The 17370-nt window shown below is 38.1% G+C and overlaps 1 protein-coding gene across 1 annotated transcript in view; it reads right to left on the bottom strand.

Annotated features, from left to right (window-relative positions):
• B4GALT6 (UDP-Gal:betaGlcNAc beta 1,4- galactosyltransferase, polypeptide 6) overlaps window positions 1-17370 on the bottom strand; it is a 32818-nt gene that overhangs the window by 14115 nt on the left and 1333 nt on the right. The window contains exons 2-3 of the mRNA XM_009885983.1: window positions 4022-4138; window positions 3530-3643 (exon numbers count right to left, since the gene is read on the bottom strand). Coding sequence (XP_009884285.1) covers window positions 3530-3643; window positions 4022-4138 — 231 coding nt within the window. The remainder of the gene's footprint in view (window positions 1-3529; window positions 3644-4021; window positions 4139-17370) is intronic.

Below are 17370 nucleotides of genomic sequence, written 5' to 3'. Positions count from 1 at the left end.
CAGCAGGACAGAATAAGTACAAAGAGACTACTAACAAAAAAAGATGGAAAAGACAGCAGCAATAAGGAGCCCTACAGAGAAAATCTGGTAGAATTACATATAGCAAATGAGGCTTACATCAAGAATAGCAGAGTAGAATGCATCCCTACTCTGGCAATTCTAAGTACCTGTCAGTGCAAACAAACCTGCACCAATGATTTAAGGTAACATGCTATAAGTAGGCTGACCTACTAAGGAACCTTAGTACCTTCTAACTCGCCTCGTCCCCCAACTCCTGGACAGCAGACTAACACACAAGTAGAACAGGAAACAGAAGTCAATACAGTTTTGAAGTAATCTAGAAGAATTCAACTGTCACATCCCTTGAAAGTTACATTAAAAATACTAATTTATATGCATTTTTCCATCAGCATAATAATCATTCTTGTTTCTCTGGTTATCCAGAGGTGACATTTTTCAAACTGTTTGTGTCCCAAAGTAGCTAAAATATTTATTATTAGAATAATTTAATTTTATTTGTTGACATGTGCAATATTACAGAAAAGAACATCCACATGATGGATCCCTATTTCTAGAGGGAGAGAGATTGAAATAAGAATATTATCACACTGTGGCTAATTGCTACTTGGCTTAAGACAGTTTTCTACATGATTTAAGTTCATAAGGAACGGCAACTGATTTATACTATTGGCTAGATGTCTGTATCTTTACAATATACGAGATTAAGTTTAGAATTTGGAGTCCTTGAAAAGAAACACGGATAACAAGCACTGTTACTGCACTCTTCACTGGATAAACTTCTCTGTTAAGATTAAAAAAGAAGTTAAAATAGATTAGCCTAATAAATTCCACTGTTTTTCTCTGAAGAAGAAGTGATCAGCAATTCAGTTTGGCTGTCAGCAACGTTGTTTGGTTTGATATGGATCTGAACTGCTATATTAAATACTTAATTACTTGTTCTTGCTCAATGACAGCCCACAGCTTAAGTCAGGTGTTAACCTAAAAGACAAGAGGTTAGAATTCTCAAAGGTGTCACAAATGTCTTCAGAAACTATTTAAAATTTTCTCTTGTACAAAGATTTTAAATATAGCAAGTAAAATAAACACATTAGTGTAATAGATACTTCCAGATACTAATGAACAGTCACTTTTAGTAACATATTTAACACTTATTTACAGGCACTTGTTGATTATTCTGCTCTAGTAGGTACATTCTGACACCAAATGAGACATTGCAATTTAACTAATTAGTTTTGAGAGCTATACTCTTGCTACTATTTAGTTCTTCAGTCAAAAAATATTGTCTGTCTACAAAACATTTACCAAAAAAGAAGTCATTCCATGGATTACTGACTCAAGTTATGATTTCTTCCAAATGTAGAGCACCAAAAAAACCCCCAAATAAATATACTTAATCATCCCTTGCTTCCTACAGAAATTCAGGTAATGTAACAATTCCTAACATAGAGAGAAAAAAGCAGAAGATTCAACAGTGGTTTCTAAGAAGGAACTGCTTTAGCCAAAGGACTGTGATTTTATAAAGGTTAAATATAAGAACTATCACTAATAGCAAACAATCAGTGATGAAGGTCAAGGTAAAGCAGTCACCAGCAGAAGCAATTTGCCTCTTCTATGTTCAAAACTGGTCCTAACGCTTCTTGGTCTTTAAGTATTGCTTTCTCTATAAGCCAGAGGAGAGCAAACAATGATCAGAATTTTGTCTGAATCTGAAAAATGGCAAGTTTGCCAGAAAGGGGAATTCACATGAAAGTTTACAGCTCTTAACAAGAATTTTTAAGACTATTCCCAAAACTGTACTTTGTCTACAGAAAGACTATAAAAAAGTGATGCGAACAGCCTTTCAGCCACATTATTAAATCAGGTTAAGGACACTGAATTACATCAAGGAACTCTTCCAATCTCAGTTTGTATAACTGCTTTAATTGTGCAATGCCTACTTATAAGACCTTCTACATACACTGGGATACTGCTACTTAGGACAGCTGTGATATTACAGGTTTTATTAAAAACAAAAAAAACAGCAAACCAAAACAGCAACGGTGCCAAAGTACTCAATTCAGTTTCTTATTTCTGCATGATACTCCCCTGCAACTAAATGCTTTCAAACAAAATAATTAGAAGCTTAGATTCTAAGCTTAAAGCCAAATAAAGTTAAGGTTACCAAATCAAGTTCTTCTTAATAGCTTGGGATCTTAAACATCTGGGCTTGAAAGCTTAATTTTAAAAGTTCCTGAGGGCACAACCTTTCACTTGTTATGTAAGTATTACTTCCTCATTATGACAGGGCTTTAGCACCTTCTTATCTCCATCAATTTTCACTGCACTACACCATCTTATCCAGTTTTCTATGCATTGAGGTAACTGTGATTAGCTGATGAAGAGTTGAGAACTAGTTTCTGACTCATTAATCTTTGTATTAGGAATAAGCTGACCTGCTGGAAAGCAGCTTTGTGGAAAGGGACCTGTGAGACCTGGTGGACAACAGGATGACCATGAGCCAGCAATGTGCCCCGGTGGCCAAGAAGGCCAATAGCATCCTGCGGTGCGTCAAGACGAGTGAGGCCAGCAGGTCCAGGGAGGTTATCTTCCCCCTCTACTCTGCCCTGGTGAGGCCGCATCTGGGTATTTTGTCCAGTTCTGGGCTCCCCGGTTCAAGAAGGACAGGGAACTGCTGGAGAGAGCTACAAAGGGCAAAGGGCTACGAAGATGATTAGAGGATTGGAGCATCTTTCTTATGAGGAAAGGCTGAGGGACTTGGGTCTTTTTAGTCTGGAGAAGAGAAGACTGAGGGGGGATCTTATCAATGCTTATAAATACTTAAAGGGAGGGTGCCAGGGGGATGGGAACAGTCTTTTTTTCAGTGGTGCTCAGTGATAGGACAAGAGGTAATGGGCACAAACTTGAACATAGGAAATTCCATCTCAACATAATGAAAAGCTTCTTTACTTTGAGGGTGGCAGAGCACTGGAACAGGCTGCCCAGAGAGGCTGTGGAGTCTCCAACTCCGGAGACATTCAAGACCCACCTGGACGCCATCCTGTGCAACCTGCTCTAGGTGGCCGTGCTCTGGCAGAGGGGTTGGACTAGATGATCTCCAGAGGTCCCTTCCAACCCCTATCATTCTGTGATTCTGTGAATACCATTTCCAAAAAGGATTTTTTTAACTATTCCTCAAAATACACAACTCTGAATGGATACTTTATATAAAGTTTATATAAAGTTGGAGTATTCCTCCATATTAATAAAAACATTTAATTTGTAAAAAGTAAAATATTTGTAAATAAAATTTAAAACATTAGGTGATTAGTAAAGAGGCCAAAAGTTTTAACAACACAATAGTTATAGGCAAAATTCTGCTAAGCATTACTGTCTATTCATATGATTTATTAATTATTTTTTGTTATATATTTGGACTGCTTACAATTATATTTTATATTAGAATAATTGTATTTTGGTTTAAGTACAATCCAATTTACTAGATAAACATTGAAGTCAGTTTAAAACTTACTCATGTAAGGCAGCTTCTCTGGACAAGCCTGGTAAGGAGAGTAAGTGAAGTTTTCTGGAAGATACATTGTTGTTTGAGCAACACAGTCACTAGAATTGTTTCCTTCAGGATAATCTTAAAAAGAGGAATTGATTTTTGTAAAAACCTATGTTATCAACTGAATTTGTAACATATCATCATGCAGGTGAGAGCATTAACTTTGTAAGTAACAAATTCCTAGGAGCATGATTAAAAAAACCAAAAACATTTTACTGCACCAAAGGAACAATAATTAAATTAAGATAACTTTGCTATAGCTATGATAATTATTTCCAGCTAAAATAAACTGACAAACAGTAACTATTTGTCCTTCACTCCAGTTATAGAGAAGGAGGACTTGAGTCTAGGTTTTCATAATTAAGCTATGTCATTAAGGTTTGGTACGTTTGGTTTTGGGTGTTTTTTTCTCATAAAGTTCTCTTAAAAATGAAATTAAATAAGAAATACTCTTACCTGTGCCATTCAGTGTAGTATTTTTGTTAGTGTACAATCTGATCATGTGTCCTATTGTTTTTACATTTTCTCTCAACATTATACCACGAGCTTGCACCATAAAGAGATATGTGTTTGCTGATAAAACAAAAAGCAATTTTGAATTTTAATTAAAATAAGGTATTTCCAAATCACTCTAACAAGCATTAGTAACATATTCAATATTTGTTACTACGTCTGAATCCACAGCTAGTGAACACTAATCCTTTGAGGTGAAGATCCACAAAGAGTAAAACCTACACAGCAATAAAACACAAGAATAAAACGGATTTATAACCACAGGTCTATATAAAAACCCCAAAATTATAAAATGTCAATACACACTTTATATGACACTTTCATTTCTCTTTAACTTTCAAAGAGCAACTGTCAGTGAATTTCCCAATAAAAAGGTTTTCATATGTAGATACATTCCTCATATGCATTTACATATACATCACAGAAATATAGGACTAAAAAATGTCTAGAAAATCTTTTAGTCCCATAGAATAGTCCACCTTTTTACTCGGTAGTTAACACAAATTTCAGTCAAAATGTATTGCTTTCATTCACCCCCAACAGCTGTTTCATAATACAACTGCTACAGATCACTGCCAATCTCAAAAGTATTAACATTTGATAATTATATGTGAAATATTTATTATAGGCATCAAGGGTGGGTAAATCAACATTCTGAGTAATTAAGCAACTCACTAATAACAACAGCAGGAAATATTCCTCTGTCTCAGCCTTACACTCAAAGTCCCAAATCTGATCTCAAGACAATTCTTTGTCCTAAACAGAAAAGAGTGAGTTGGAAAAGAAGCCACATTTATGTCTCAGTAAGCAAATGTCTATCCAGGACTCACAGACCTCAAAAAACAATGTAAAAGGAAGGACAAATTCACTTTGCAGAACAGTTTTTACTCTGGGTAGCAATAAGGATCAAAGAGATCATCTGTCACTTCACCTATGTTAAGCACCCATTTGTCTGCCAGATATTTGGCTCACTGTAACTAGCAACAACCCTAACCCAAAAATGCCCTGAGACTTTGCAGGAAAGAACTAAACATAACAGAAAAACTACAGATTAATCTTAGTCTGTCCTAAAGAGATTAAAGAAATTAGAAAATTATCCCAGGAACTCCACTTCATCAGATGACCCATCATCAGGGGCATGACACAAATAACTCCAGATCAGTTGATATCTTCTTACAGCCCAACACAAAGAGACTACAGAGAACTGTTTATAAAGGACCGGGCCATTCCCAGAGGAAAATACAGCGACTAATTCCACCACATTAGCAAACAATACTACGGACACCCACAGAGATACAAATACCAACATAATTTTTTAAGGAATATTATTTGCAAACGCTACAATAATGTTTTTGCTTTTATAAGAATGAATGGGGGTGGCCTCCTGGCTTTCAAAGAACTCCTTATTAAAACAAGAACTATTATAACTTAAAAGACAGACTATGAATATGTCAGGTGCTATACGTGGCGCGTAATTCTCACTCTTGGCCAACGTGACTAGCTGTCAAGAGGACCAAAATTAGAACAAACACACCAGACCTTTATGAGAGACAAAGCTAGAAAAGACATTTCTTTCAAAAGCAGACATAATGAAAAGACAAAAAAACAACCAGGCAAAGTCTGCTGCCACCTTGGCCTAAGTATTCAAGAGCTGCTTTCGCTAACAGGAAGTTCCAGCCCTGCCATGTTTTCATCAAGATATTCTTGTAGTCTACCCCAATCCAACACCTCCTCTTCCTGGCTGATCTGCGTCTCAACTCACTGTACAGCTCTACCCAAATACATAAGCACAATGAAATGTCTTCCTTTCTGTGCACTCTTCGTCTCAGCTACCTGGGCCTCCAACACAATCATAGTTACAAGGAGTACAGACCTGACCAGTTTATTCCACTGTCATTCAACAGCTGCTTAGGCAGTAGCAGATCCTTGAGTAGCCAATTAATTACTTCAGAAGCTAAAAACATCAGGCAAAAGCTAAAGATGCTAATTTAGTCCTAAAAAAAAAAAAACAAACAACCTCATCTACTGGCACAGGTTTGTGGGCAAAGACCTGTGAAAAAAGAGCATAGTTCACATGTCACATCAACCAGCAGCAACAGCAACAAAGCATTCAAGATAATCCACAATAACCAGAAGCGTAACACAGAAATACATCTCTCCTGCTAGTGTGGTGAGGGAAGAAGACTGAAAGCAGAATACCGAGGGCTGGAGTTTGATGACTTCCACAGCAATCCTCTTTTCAGCTGTCATTGGTACTTATAATACTGGTCATCTTCCTGAGCTTGGCATGGGTTTCCACAAACCTTACCTATGCTGTCATGAATATGACCCCATACATGCTGGGGTGCCCCTCAAGTGCCTGTATACTGATGCATGCAGTATGGGGAATAAACATGATGACTTAAGAGATGTGTGCAGTTCCAGGTCTACAATATTATTGGGATGGCTCCCACCACTGGGGCGTTTAAATGGAGATATACAGGCTGCTTAGGTAGGACAGGAAGGGAGGACAAAGAGGAGGACTTACCCTTTATGTGAGAGAGCAGCTGGACCTCAGGGAGCTCTGCCTGGGAATGCAAGAGGGGCCAACTGGTAGTTTATGGGTTAGGATTAAAGGTGACGCTATAGTGGGTGCCTTCTACAGTCCACCTGACCAAGAAGAACAAGCAGATCATACCCTCTACAGACAGATATGAAAACACGCTCACATTCACAGGTCCTGGTCTTCATGGAGGGCTTCAACCACGCCAACATCTGTTGGAAGGACAACACAGCCAGATAAAAGCAGGCCAGGATGTCCCTGGAGTGCACTGATAGTAACTTTCTGACACAAGTGGTAGAGAAGCCAACGAGAGGAGGTGCTCTGCTGGACCTCATACTCACTAGAAGGAGGGGCTTATCAGCAATGTGAAGGTTAAAGGCAGCCTTGGCTGCAGTGCCCATGAGATGGTGAAATTCAGGATCCTATAGGCAGGAAGAAGGAAAAGCAAGCTTGCAACCCTGGACTTCAAGAGAGCAGGCTTTAGCCTCTTCAAAGATCTGCTCGCAAGAGTCCCATGGGATAAGGCCCTGAAAGGGAGGGGGGGGGGGGGGTTGGCAAGAACGATGGATAATATTCAAGGATCACCTCCTCTAAGCTCAAGGGATCTCCATCTCAATGAAGTCAGGTAAAAATGCCAGGAAGCCTGCACAAATGAACAAAGAGCTCCTAACCAAACTCAAACACAAAACGGAAGCATACAGAAGGTGGAAGCAAGGACAGGTAATGTGGGAGTAATACAGAAACACTGTCGAAGCATCCAGGGATGCAGTTAGGAAAGCTAAAGCCCAAATGGAATTGAAATCTGGCCATGGATGTCAAAGACAAGAAGAAAGTTTTCTATAAGTACATCGATAACAAAAAGAAGACTAGGTCCTGTCCAATCTCAACTATTCTGCGATTTTTTTTCCACTATTGTCTTTCTGTGTTTGTACCAACCACTGCTCTTGTCACAGCGCAACACAATGCACAAACCAGAAAGGCAAATTTCAAATTTAACCAAAGAAAACATCTAAAAACGTAACCACCTAGAACTAATTTTACTCATTGTCTCCTTATTTCACTGTACACGGTCCACAATAAGTATGAAACAGCACTTCTGATTCAAGAAACATACAGAATCCAGACCGTCACACAGTGTACAAGGTAAGCAAATGGGAAGTGCAATGCAGGATATAAAACAACACACCCATATCAGACACCTTGGAATAAATATCGTACTAAATGTTTCACCTAAAGCAACTGCAACGTGAGCATGAGCTCGTACCTAATTCAGATGAAATTTTCACTACCAATTGAGCCAGATCTATTATCAGCAATCATGGACACACAGCTACACATCAGTCATCAAAAGTCCTGGTTTCAGGGCATTATTTAGAACTCATTCTGATAAAACACACTGGGGCATTAAAGGGATCATCCTGTATTTCAGGGGAGATGTTAAAAATATCAGACCGATCATTTTTTGTTTTTATACCTCACTCATTATTAATAGTTTTATGTTTTAAACTGAAAACAAGACCACTGGGGGGCGGACGCATTACTTTAAAATATCTGTAAAAAATGGCTCAATGTTTTACCTCCGATAGCTTCCTGTTATTTAAATATTCACCCAAAGACTACACCCTTTTTAAAGAAAAAAGTCCCATTCACAGATCTCTCTCCATCAAGCTCCTTCCAGGAGTACACCAAAAATTAAAACACTTCTTCACAACACTGCATTAGTTTATCATCCCTTAGCTTCACAGAAAGAGTACAAAACTCAAGTTTTATATAGAAACTTAGTAATTTGTCATGCTGCACACATACACCAAAGCCTAAACAATGTGCCATGCGCATAGAAGCAATCAACATAGTAAAGTACACAGCAGAGCAACTGAATTTAAAACCGGATCAGCGACTAACATTCTGAAGAACAGCAGGAAGTTAGAACTGTAATTATTTTAACAAGATAGTCAGAAAAGCATTAGTGAGATTACAAACTATGATTTCTTAAATGCCAAAGAAGAAAATGTGAACAGACTTGGAGATCACAAATTTCATTTAAAAATGCAGCTTTTATCAGGCAAAAAAAAAACCAACCCAAAAACCAAAAACACACAAGAAAAAAAAGCCTTAAATCAAGAACACTTTCAAAGCAATTAGCAAAAAACTCCACCCTCCCATACTTAAAAAGCAAGAAGATCATCATCAGAGCAGCTCTAGCAACATTATAAGAAAAAGAAAAGGAAAGAAATACTGAACAGCTCAGATAGGAAGTACTTCATAGAGAATCCAAGGACACTGTAAAATTCAAATGCAATAAACACAGCTTTGCAGAAAATAGGTCTTGCCAAATGATCATTGCCAATAATGTTACGCATCTGCTAGTCAACACCTGCTTTCACGGGACTTCTGAAAAGCACAGTCAACACATTGCACAAACATTGACATGGATTCGAATGGGTTAACAGAAAGTTCTCCACTATTAATTGTAAATGGGGAATCATCTCACAGGGACGTTTCTAGAACGAGTCCCACATGGATCTCTTCTCATCTCAAGGTTATATGATATTATTCTCAGCGATATGAGAGTTATAAATACACTATTGGCAGAGTTCACGCATGGCAAATTAACACAAAAGTGTTAAAGACTAAATTCTACAAACTAATCTGAATATATAGTAAGTAGAGCTCAGCTGAAGATTGCTTCTAAAACATCACAGTCACGATTTTATGAGGTAGCAACATTTTCCATAACCACAGGATAGGGACTTAATCAGTAAAACAGATTCATTAAACAGTTTTGCAGTGAAGGACAACACCCAGAGTAATGTAAGACCACTGTAAACTGGTTCCTGGCCACAAACTGAAATCTACAGAGAACATAGATAAATCCTATGGTAAGTGCTCAACTTCCATAGGACTTTATTTATTGCTACATGTTTGTTGTTAATCAGAAGTTGTTTCTAAAAACATATGCAACAACCAGAAAAAAAGAAAAAAATACTATGCCTCGAAACATTTTTTTTACTTGATTTGTTGTTGAATATTTAATATGAGTTTTGCACTATCTGTGAATTAACAATAAATACAAACTTAGTTCATGGGTACAGTAACACTGCATTTGAGTCTGCATACGTATACCTCCTTGTATGGAAAATATATTGGGAAGATACAGATTACCTCAACCCACTGAAAATACCAACAACTACAGATGTTGCTGGAGGTTAATAGGGATCATTCATACAGTGCAGATGGACGAAGCTCTACCAGCTAGAACACAGAGTCTTCAAAATTGTTTTTACAGGTGGTGTTTTTCAATACTCCAGACAATGTATACTCACTGCCACAAAGATGAATCCTCTAACTGCAAGTATGAAGGACTCAATAATTGTCAGTTCACTGTCTACTGGAGCCAGTAAAAGAGGAAGTCTTATTCATCAGATCTCCATTTATTGGTGAAGAAAAAAAATAATCAGAATTTCTTTCTCTAGCAGTATTTTTAAGCATCATGCATGACACAATGTTCAGTACAATTTCTAACACATTTTATACTATTCTATCCTCCAATCTTGGGGCTATTAGTTGATTATACAGCAAGTTAGAAATAATTCAATAGCCCATTCTGAAACAGAAGTTTAAAAAACAGCATTGCTATAACCACTAAAAATGAAACTTAGCTATTTATTTCATTTGGGTTTTTTTCCTTTACCCAAGGCAGATTCAATTAGGAAAGCAAATATTTTTACTTAATTTTTTTTCTTTAAATTTCTACTACTTTAGCAAAATTTCAACTCCAACTTTAAAGTATTTAATTAAATTTCATTAAGACATTTGTACAATGAAGACTGTTCTAGACAGGGTGACTCTGGACACCAACAATTAAATGGTTTTATAGTGACATTTTAAGCCTAAGTTTTGTCAATTCTTCCAAAATTTTGTTTTAATGAGTTCAGTTATTGAGAAAAATAGAAAACTGCAGTATCTGTAAATGAAATATTCCCAGGTATCACCATAAAGTAAATTTTTAAAAAAGAATACACACACAATAATGCAAAGGTAAAGAAGGACAACTGCAAATTTAAGAAAGTAAACTGACCATTTGGCATATCTTGCAAAAAGATATCTTTAATATATGAAAGCCCCGAAACCAATCCCTGCACTGCATTCACACAAGTCTAGCACTGGATCCCACACGATGCACAACCATTGCATGCTGCTCTCCATAACATCATTGCATCATTTGAATACAAAGGATTACCCAAAACAGACTATGAGCTGTAGAAAAACAAGCAGAGAAACACTTGTAGAAACAGTCTTAGTAATGAAAAGCCAGTAGATAAGCTATCTTTCACCACAGATAGATGTGGAAATGGTTAAAGACCAAGCCATGTCAGTAAAGCACCGTAGGGTTATTTCCAGGGTATACAGTTTCCCCTCCTCAGTGGATGAGAACACCACATTCAAATAACTGGCTGGCTTAAGTGAAAACTCATTTCACCTGAGGTCTCATAAGTACTTTGACCTGGTGAACTTAGCTGCGCACCCTAAGTCCCTGTATTATTTTCCCTTTTCTGACTAAGAGCAAAGACCGCAAAATGAGTACTCCATGATATCTTATGCAGGCAAGGTCCCCAACTAATAGCTAAGTATACCTAAGGGCTTTATGAAAACTATCAGATAAAGATGCAAAACAACTGATTCAGAAAGAAATATGGATGTGTAGTCAACGCTTATCTGTTGGTAAAAGTGAAATACAGACATGAATGACTGAACTACAATAATTTATTCAGCATCAGGTGCTAGGAATGAACGCTGGACCAACATCATGGAAAAATCTTGGCAACTCCCAGAACAAGGCACAAAACTTACCCATGAAACTGCCCAAGTTCATAATGAGCTCAAACCATTAGTCAGAATGCCAAGGAACTTAAAGGGAAGACACTATTCATCAGAAAGTTGACTAAAATATTTCTCTTAAAGGGTTTGGTTGTAATTTGTAGCACTGAAGTGAAAAACTGCACTGCAAGCATGAAAAAGAACACTCCCTTCAAATTAAGCCTTTAACAACAGGTGAACCTTAATAAAGGAATATAGCTGAAAATAGATCCCAAACAACGTCTGCAGTAAAGACATTTCCCTGCAGAAATTATGAAAGGAGCAGACAAGTTTCATTCAAAAAACTTCTAAGAAACCCATGAGAACAATTCCCTAGAAAGGAGAAAAAGAAGACAACAGCAGCAAAAAACCATGAACATCTACTGCATCCTGCAAAACCCATCAGTCTTTTATCAGGTGATATTTCCACATGGCATCAAATAGATGTAGCAAAGAGAGAGAGAGAGAGTAGCAAAGGCTTTGTTTGGTTTTAAACAGGCTAGCTGTATTATTCCTATTTCAGCGTGGCACTTAAGCTACTGGCTTGAAGGCACAGGCTCTATTACAAGACCCTCAAACAAGATATTTTCATCCCTGTATCATTGTGGCAAACACAGTCAACAGTATGTTGCCCTGTATTAGCAACGGCATAACCAGCATGTCGACAGGATCAACTATTCTCTACTCAGCAATTTGTGAAACCATATTTGGGGTACTATGTCCCGTTTGGAGATCCCAGTAAGAGACAGACATTAACATACCAGAGGAAGCCCAGAGGAAAGTTTCCAAGATAGAGCATATGATGTATGAGTAGAAACTGAAAGAAATTAGTTTGTTCAGTCTTAAGTGGAAATGACTAAGGGGAGGATGATTTTTTTTTTTTTTTGCCGTCTTCATCCATGTAGTAGAATTGTATAGAGAAGATGAAACAGAACACTTGGAGATACAGAGAAAAGACACAAGGCAACGAACACAAGGTGCAAGATGGGAAATTACAATTTTCTCACAGTTGCCAAACACTTTAAAACGTTTTCCAGAGAGACTGAAGAACCTCCATCCCTGGAGTTATTCAAAACTCAACTGGACGTGGCCCTGAGCAATCCGATCTAGCAAGATCTGCTTTCGGCAGGAGGCCAGATCAGATGACTTCCAGAGGTCCCTGCCAATCTAAATTTTTCTATGATCAAACAGCAAGTCTTTAGAAATACCACAACTGCCACAGATGCCAGGAACAAAGAGTATTAGCACAAAGGCTGTGCCCACATCTAGGGGCTCGGCAGCTGGAAGCACTGGCAACCATTTATCTTGTGGATAGCTTTTTCGGCTCTTTTCTCCATTTCTGCACAAGTTCAAAAACGAGTGATATCACCTTTTCCTATTAGGAAAATTATTTTCTAATAACAGAGTAGGAAATGGATTGATATCAAACTGTGAGCTAAAACCTATGGAGATGTTTCCAAGTTCTATCTAGCCTGCAGAGCTGCCCTTTGGCTAGGATTGCCAGAGAAGTAGTGAAGTTTTACTAAGAGAAGCAGAAGACCAGAAAAGAGAAAAAAGTAGCTGGGGTTTTTTCCTCCTCAATCTCATTCCACTGCTCAGGATTTCTAGTTACTGATGTCAAAGACAGACTGCATCTTCCCCGATCACTGCACTGTTCCATAGCTAGTTCTTATGAGAACTAGAAAGGTCTTGATGTCCAAGCCAGCCAAGTTAGACTGCAATTGACAAAAATATTGAGAGCTCCAAGGTACTCTTCCACCCAATCTGGTAAAGGTTCTATGCTGGAGTCAGACAGAAAGTAATAACCCAGAGATGAGTAAGAGATCATTTTCTGAGATCAGTTATGTTGTCCAATGTGATTTCATTATGATGCTGATAGAAAATAGGAAAAGCAAAGAAAAAAATTCTCTAGCAATGCTCAGATTGGCTTGGCAGTAAAATAAGATCAGCAAACGCTCTCTCTTGGCCACCACCGCCTTGCTACTTTGTCATATTCTCCTCATCTTTGGATCCCTTCCATGATGTAAACTTGAACCTAAATATGAACCGAATAGCTGTCAGCACCAGACATTGACTATTCAAGTCCCTTTTATTAGTACTGTTATCTACAACATTGAAAAAGAATGTATTGGTGCCAAAGACTCCTGCTCTCAGATAACTTCTTCAGTCTGTAACTGCAGTATACACAGATATTTCTAACTTACAGTGAAGTTTCAGAATCACAGACCATCTTCATTAACTAATTCAAAAACAACAGCTTCAGTTTGTATCTTTTCATTTCATGTAACAGAGAAGAAGCATCAGATGAAATACTGTCATAAAAGTGGTCTTTCTGGAGAAGTAGCACCTGTTATCTGCTTCCATCAAATACTTAAGACTATCACATAGAAGTAGGATTTAAACATTTAAATGAGATTTTTAAATTTTAAACATTTAAAATGTTTTCTACTATTTTACCTTGCTATCCTATCCCTCTGGGTTTTGATTCAAAACATCCACTCAATTAAACAGTGAAAATGAAAACCAGTAAAACCGATTTCTAACTGCTGATTAGAGAAGACATCTTTTTCTGTGTTTGAGCTCTTCTGACTATCAAAAGACCACCGGGGTGCTGAGGCAGGGCTGCAGCCATCTCTACCATCATGCCATCTTCTGTTCTTACAGAAGAGGGGAAAGGAGGCACGTGAACAACCCCAACATAGTATATGAATTCTTCTCGACCATACAAACCCTATATTTTTATGTTATGTGGAATATTATGTCTTCGTCTCAAAACAAAGAACAGTGTCTGAAAACCTGAAATGTAAATGCTTTTCCTCTTCTTATATTCTGAAATAGATGGGATAACAAAAGTTTCTGTTTCTTAAAAAAAGAACATTCTGTGCAGCCTCTAAAAAAAAAAAGAAAAAAGTGATATACAAGTAATTAGTGTGCAAATAAAAGCATTAAATATTAGACAGAAATAATCGAAGACCTTAAAATAAGTAGTTAAGATTTATCCATCTAAACACATTGTCAGGATTCCAAATTGACCCAAACTCCATTTGTCACAAAATCTGCAATTTCACTAAAAAAATGCAGTAACTATTTTCAAATTAGCGTGAAGGACAGAGGGAATGTGATAATGACCTCTTTGAGAATTCTCCCAGTGCTAAGGGCTTACTTGTGCAGACATCTGCTCCCTTTGATAAGCCATGAACTGCTTGCTAGGAGGGAATTCCACTCTATTAGCCCATAAGAATTCAAATTTTCATTCAGCTTTGACATCTCAGGAAGCTGTTCTGCTACATAACCCACTTATTTTTCCCCCTCCCACCATCCAGTACACCGCTGCTCCATAAAACATTTAGGAGCGCAACTTCTCCCTCTCTTTTCAGTTCCTCCGACCATCAGGAAGAGAAACCAGCCAGGGAGCAGCTCCAGTTCCCTACAACACAATTAGAACTTTCCTCCTCTCTGCCACTGCGCCTTAGAGCTTGTTAAGGAAGAAAGTGTTCTGATGAACCAAAATATCTTCACTAAAACATACCTGTACACATAAATTAGAACGGATCCCAACCATTTATGACTTAACTGAGGAATATATTTCATGAAAAGCTGCTAACAGGTAACATGGTTGCACTTCCATAAGTAATCTTAAGCTCTCCTCCTCTCCACACTGACAATCAGCTTTGACTTGGATATACCTATGTCATCCCACTCAGCAGAATGGAGCAAGCATACTGTAGTATTCTATTCTATTCTATTGCAATATGCAAATGGTATGAGCATACAGCACAGGATTATTAGATGAATAATCTGCCTATAAATTTTGGAGGTAGAGTGTTACTGAGTTTTTTGAAAAATCTTCCATTCTTACAACTTACATTTTCCCCAAGAACACATCCAGGATGCCTGTTGGTTTCAAGATAGTATTTGACCTTCTTTCTCTCCATTCTATACAATAGCATTTCCAGAAGCAAACTGCTGGGAAATCAGCATCACATCTGCAAACTGACAGGCTTAGATTACCAACATAAACCTCTCCTATTGCCTTTTTCTTTACCGTTTTCTATATTCCCTCCCCCAGTAAGACCAGCACAGCATGGCAGCATTTCGAACTGGATCCAAGAAATGCCACAAAGAGTAACTCCAATATTGTAGGGGTTTGATTTGTTAAAGTTAGATGAGTTCACAACGCAACTGCATATGGAGTTAGGGCAGCACTCCATCAAACAGTAGTAGCCAGGAAGAGCTGTCATCTTACAAACTCGTGCAACTACTGAAAATTTTTGTATTGTTAATCCGCAGCTTGAAAGGGCTAACTGCAGTATATACATCTGAGATAGCAAGAGAGACCAGTTCCAGTATGATTTTTTTCCCCTAAGGTTGATCAGACCTAAATAACCTACCCCAAGAATACCTTTGATGCATACTGTTGGTTTCATTTCACTCCTGCTACAAAGGAAACCAAACAGACACGTAAACCCCGACAGCTGAGCAGCAAGACCAAGTCAGAAAAGAAAAATCTCAGCACTAGAGGCTCTGATTCTGAATAAGGTACTGCATAAGCCTTGTTTAGTAAGAAGAGGATGTACTATTTAGAAGATACCCATTGAAGAAGAAACATTTAAATAATGAAGTAAAACTCCAGCTGCATACATTATAAGTAAGTGAAACTACTAACATCTTACATAAAGATGTGGAAACTGCACTTTGCTTCCCAAATCATCCACCAATTGCTTGCAATTAAAGTCTACTCTGATATTGCACTAGCATCTCATAGAACTAACATGTCTAAATGGACTCTAGTAGCATCATTCTCTCACTTGCAAGATTAAATTGCATCCCTTTCAGCAGGGAAACACTGATAAAACACTCAAGAACTCCAACTCACTATATACTCCCTGATATTATTTTGTATTTATTTGAACTGTAATAATAATTGACAGGTATGTCAATATTGTATGAAGTGCTGTAAGTATGGGAGACGAAGGAAGAAACCTTAAAAGGGTTTGCAAGCTAAATAGAAGATTGTGAACAAGAAGAAGCCAAACAGCATAAAGACACCAGTCAACGGGAAACAATCAACATGGTCATTTTGTAGTACTGACTGCAGAAAGGAGTTTTAAGCACTGATGACAAACAGCGAGATGGTTTTACAGGTATTTAGGCAGCACTTGATAAGGAGAAGTGCAGGAGAAAGTGTCAGTGTTCCCCGGAAAACAAGGAAAACATTGCCTAGCCAACAGACACCTAACAGAGTTGAGCACCACATAGGATACAGCTTGCCTTAGCTCAGGGGTAATGCTAACCAGTTCTGAAAGGATCATCCAGTGAGAAAAAGCCTGATGGTTTCCCAGAAACAGCCGAAGAGCAAACTAAGGAAAACAGCACAATTTTTTGCCTGACCCACACACTTGCACAGGTATATTATGTAGCTTTTCTTAAGGAAACAGTCTATCTCCCCTCTGAAACGGTTCTTTCAGAAGTGGAAGTAAAAAAAAAAAACAACTATAAAACCTGTGAAGAGAGATCCCACTGACAAAAGTCAACAACAAACATTCAAATTGGTTCTTAGTTTCTGTTCACACGTGCTTTATTATTAATGCAATTACTAACGATCTAAAAGATGAATGCATTCAAGTGACTGCAGCAGGCAGCTTTGCGGTTCTTTCCTGGTTCCTACCATTAATTTATAACACGATGAGACGCTGAGCTGCTTTTTTTTGCCTCACTTTTCCGGCCTGGGAAGCAAGAACAGCGTTCACCTACCTCGAGACGGCAGATGAATCTTCTAGAGCGTTTGAAGCCAACAGAACAGAGATGCCACATTAACACACGTTACCGCCGCCCCTCGTCAGCCGCCCCGACCCTCCCTCGGCACCCGAGAGGCCCCTCGCCCGGCGCCGCC

The sequence above is a fragment of the Charadrius vociferus genome, unplaced genomic scaffold (assembly GCF_000708025.1).
Source record: "Charadrius vociferus isolate BGI_N301 unplaced genomic scaffold, ASM70802v2 scaffold75, whole genome shotgun sequence".
NCBI classification, from domain to species: domain Eukaryota; kingdom Metazoa; phylum Chordata; class Aves; order Charadriiformes; family Charadriidae; genus Charadrius; species Charadrius vociferus.
This window is presented reverse-complemented; position numbering and strand designations above follow the sequence as displayed.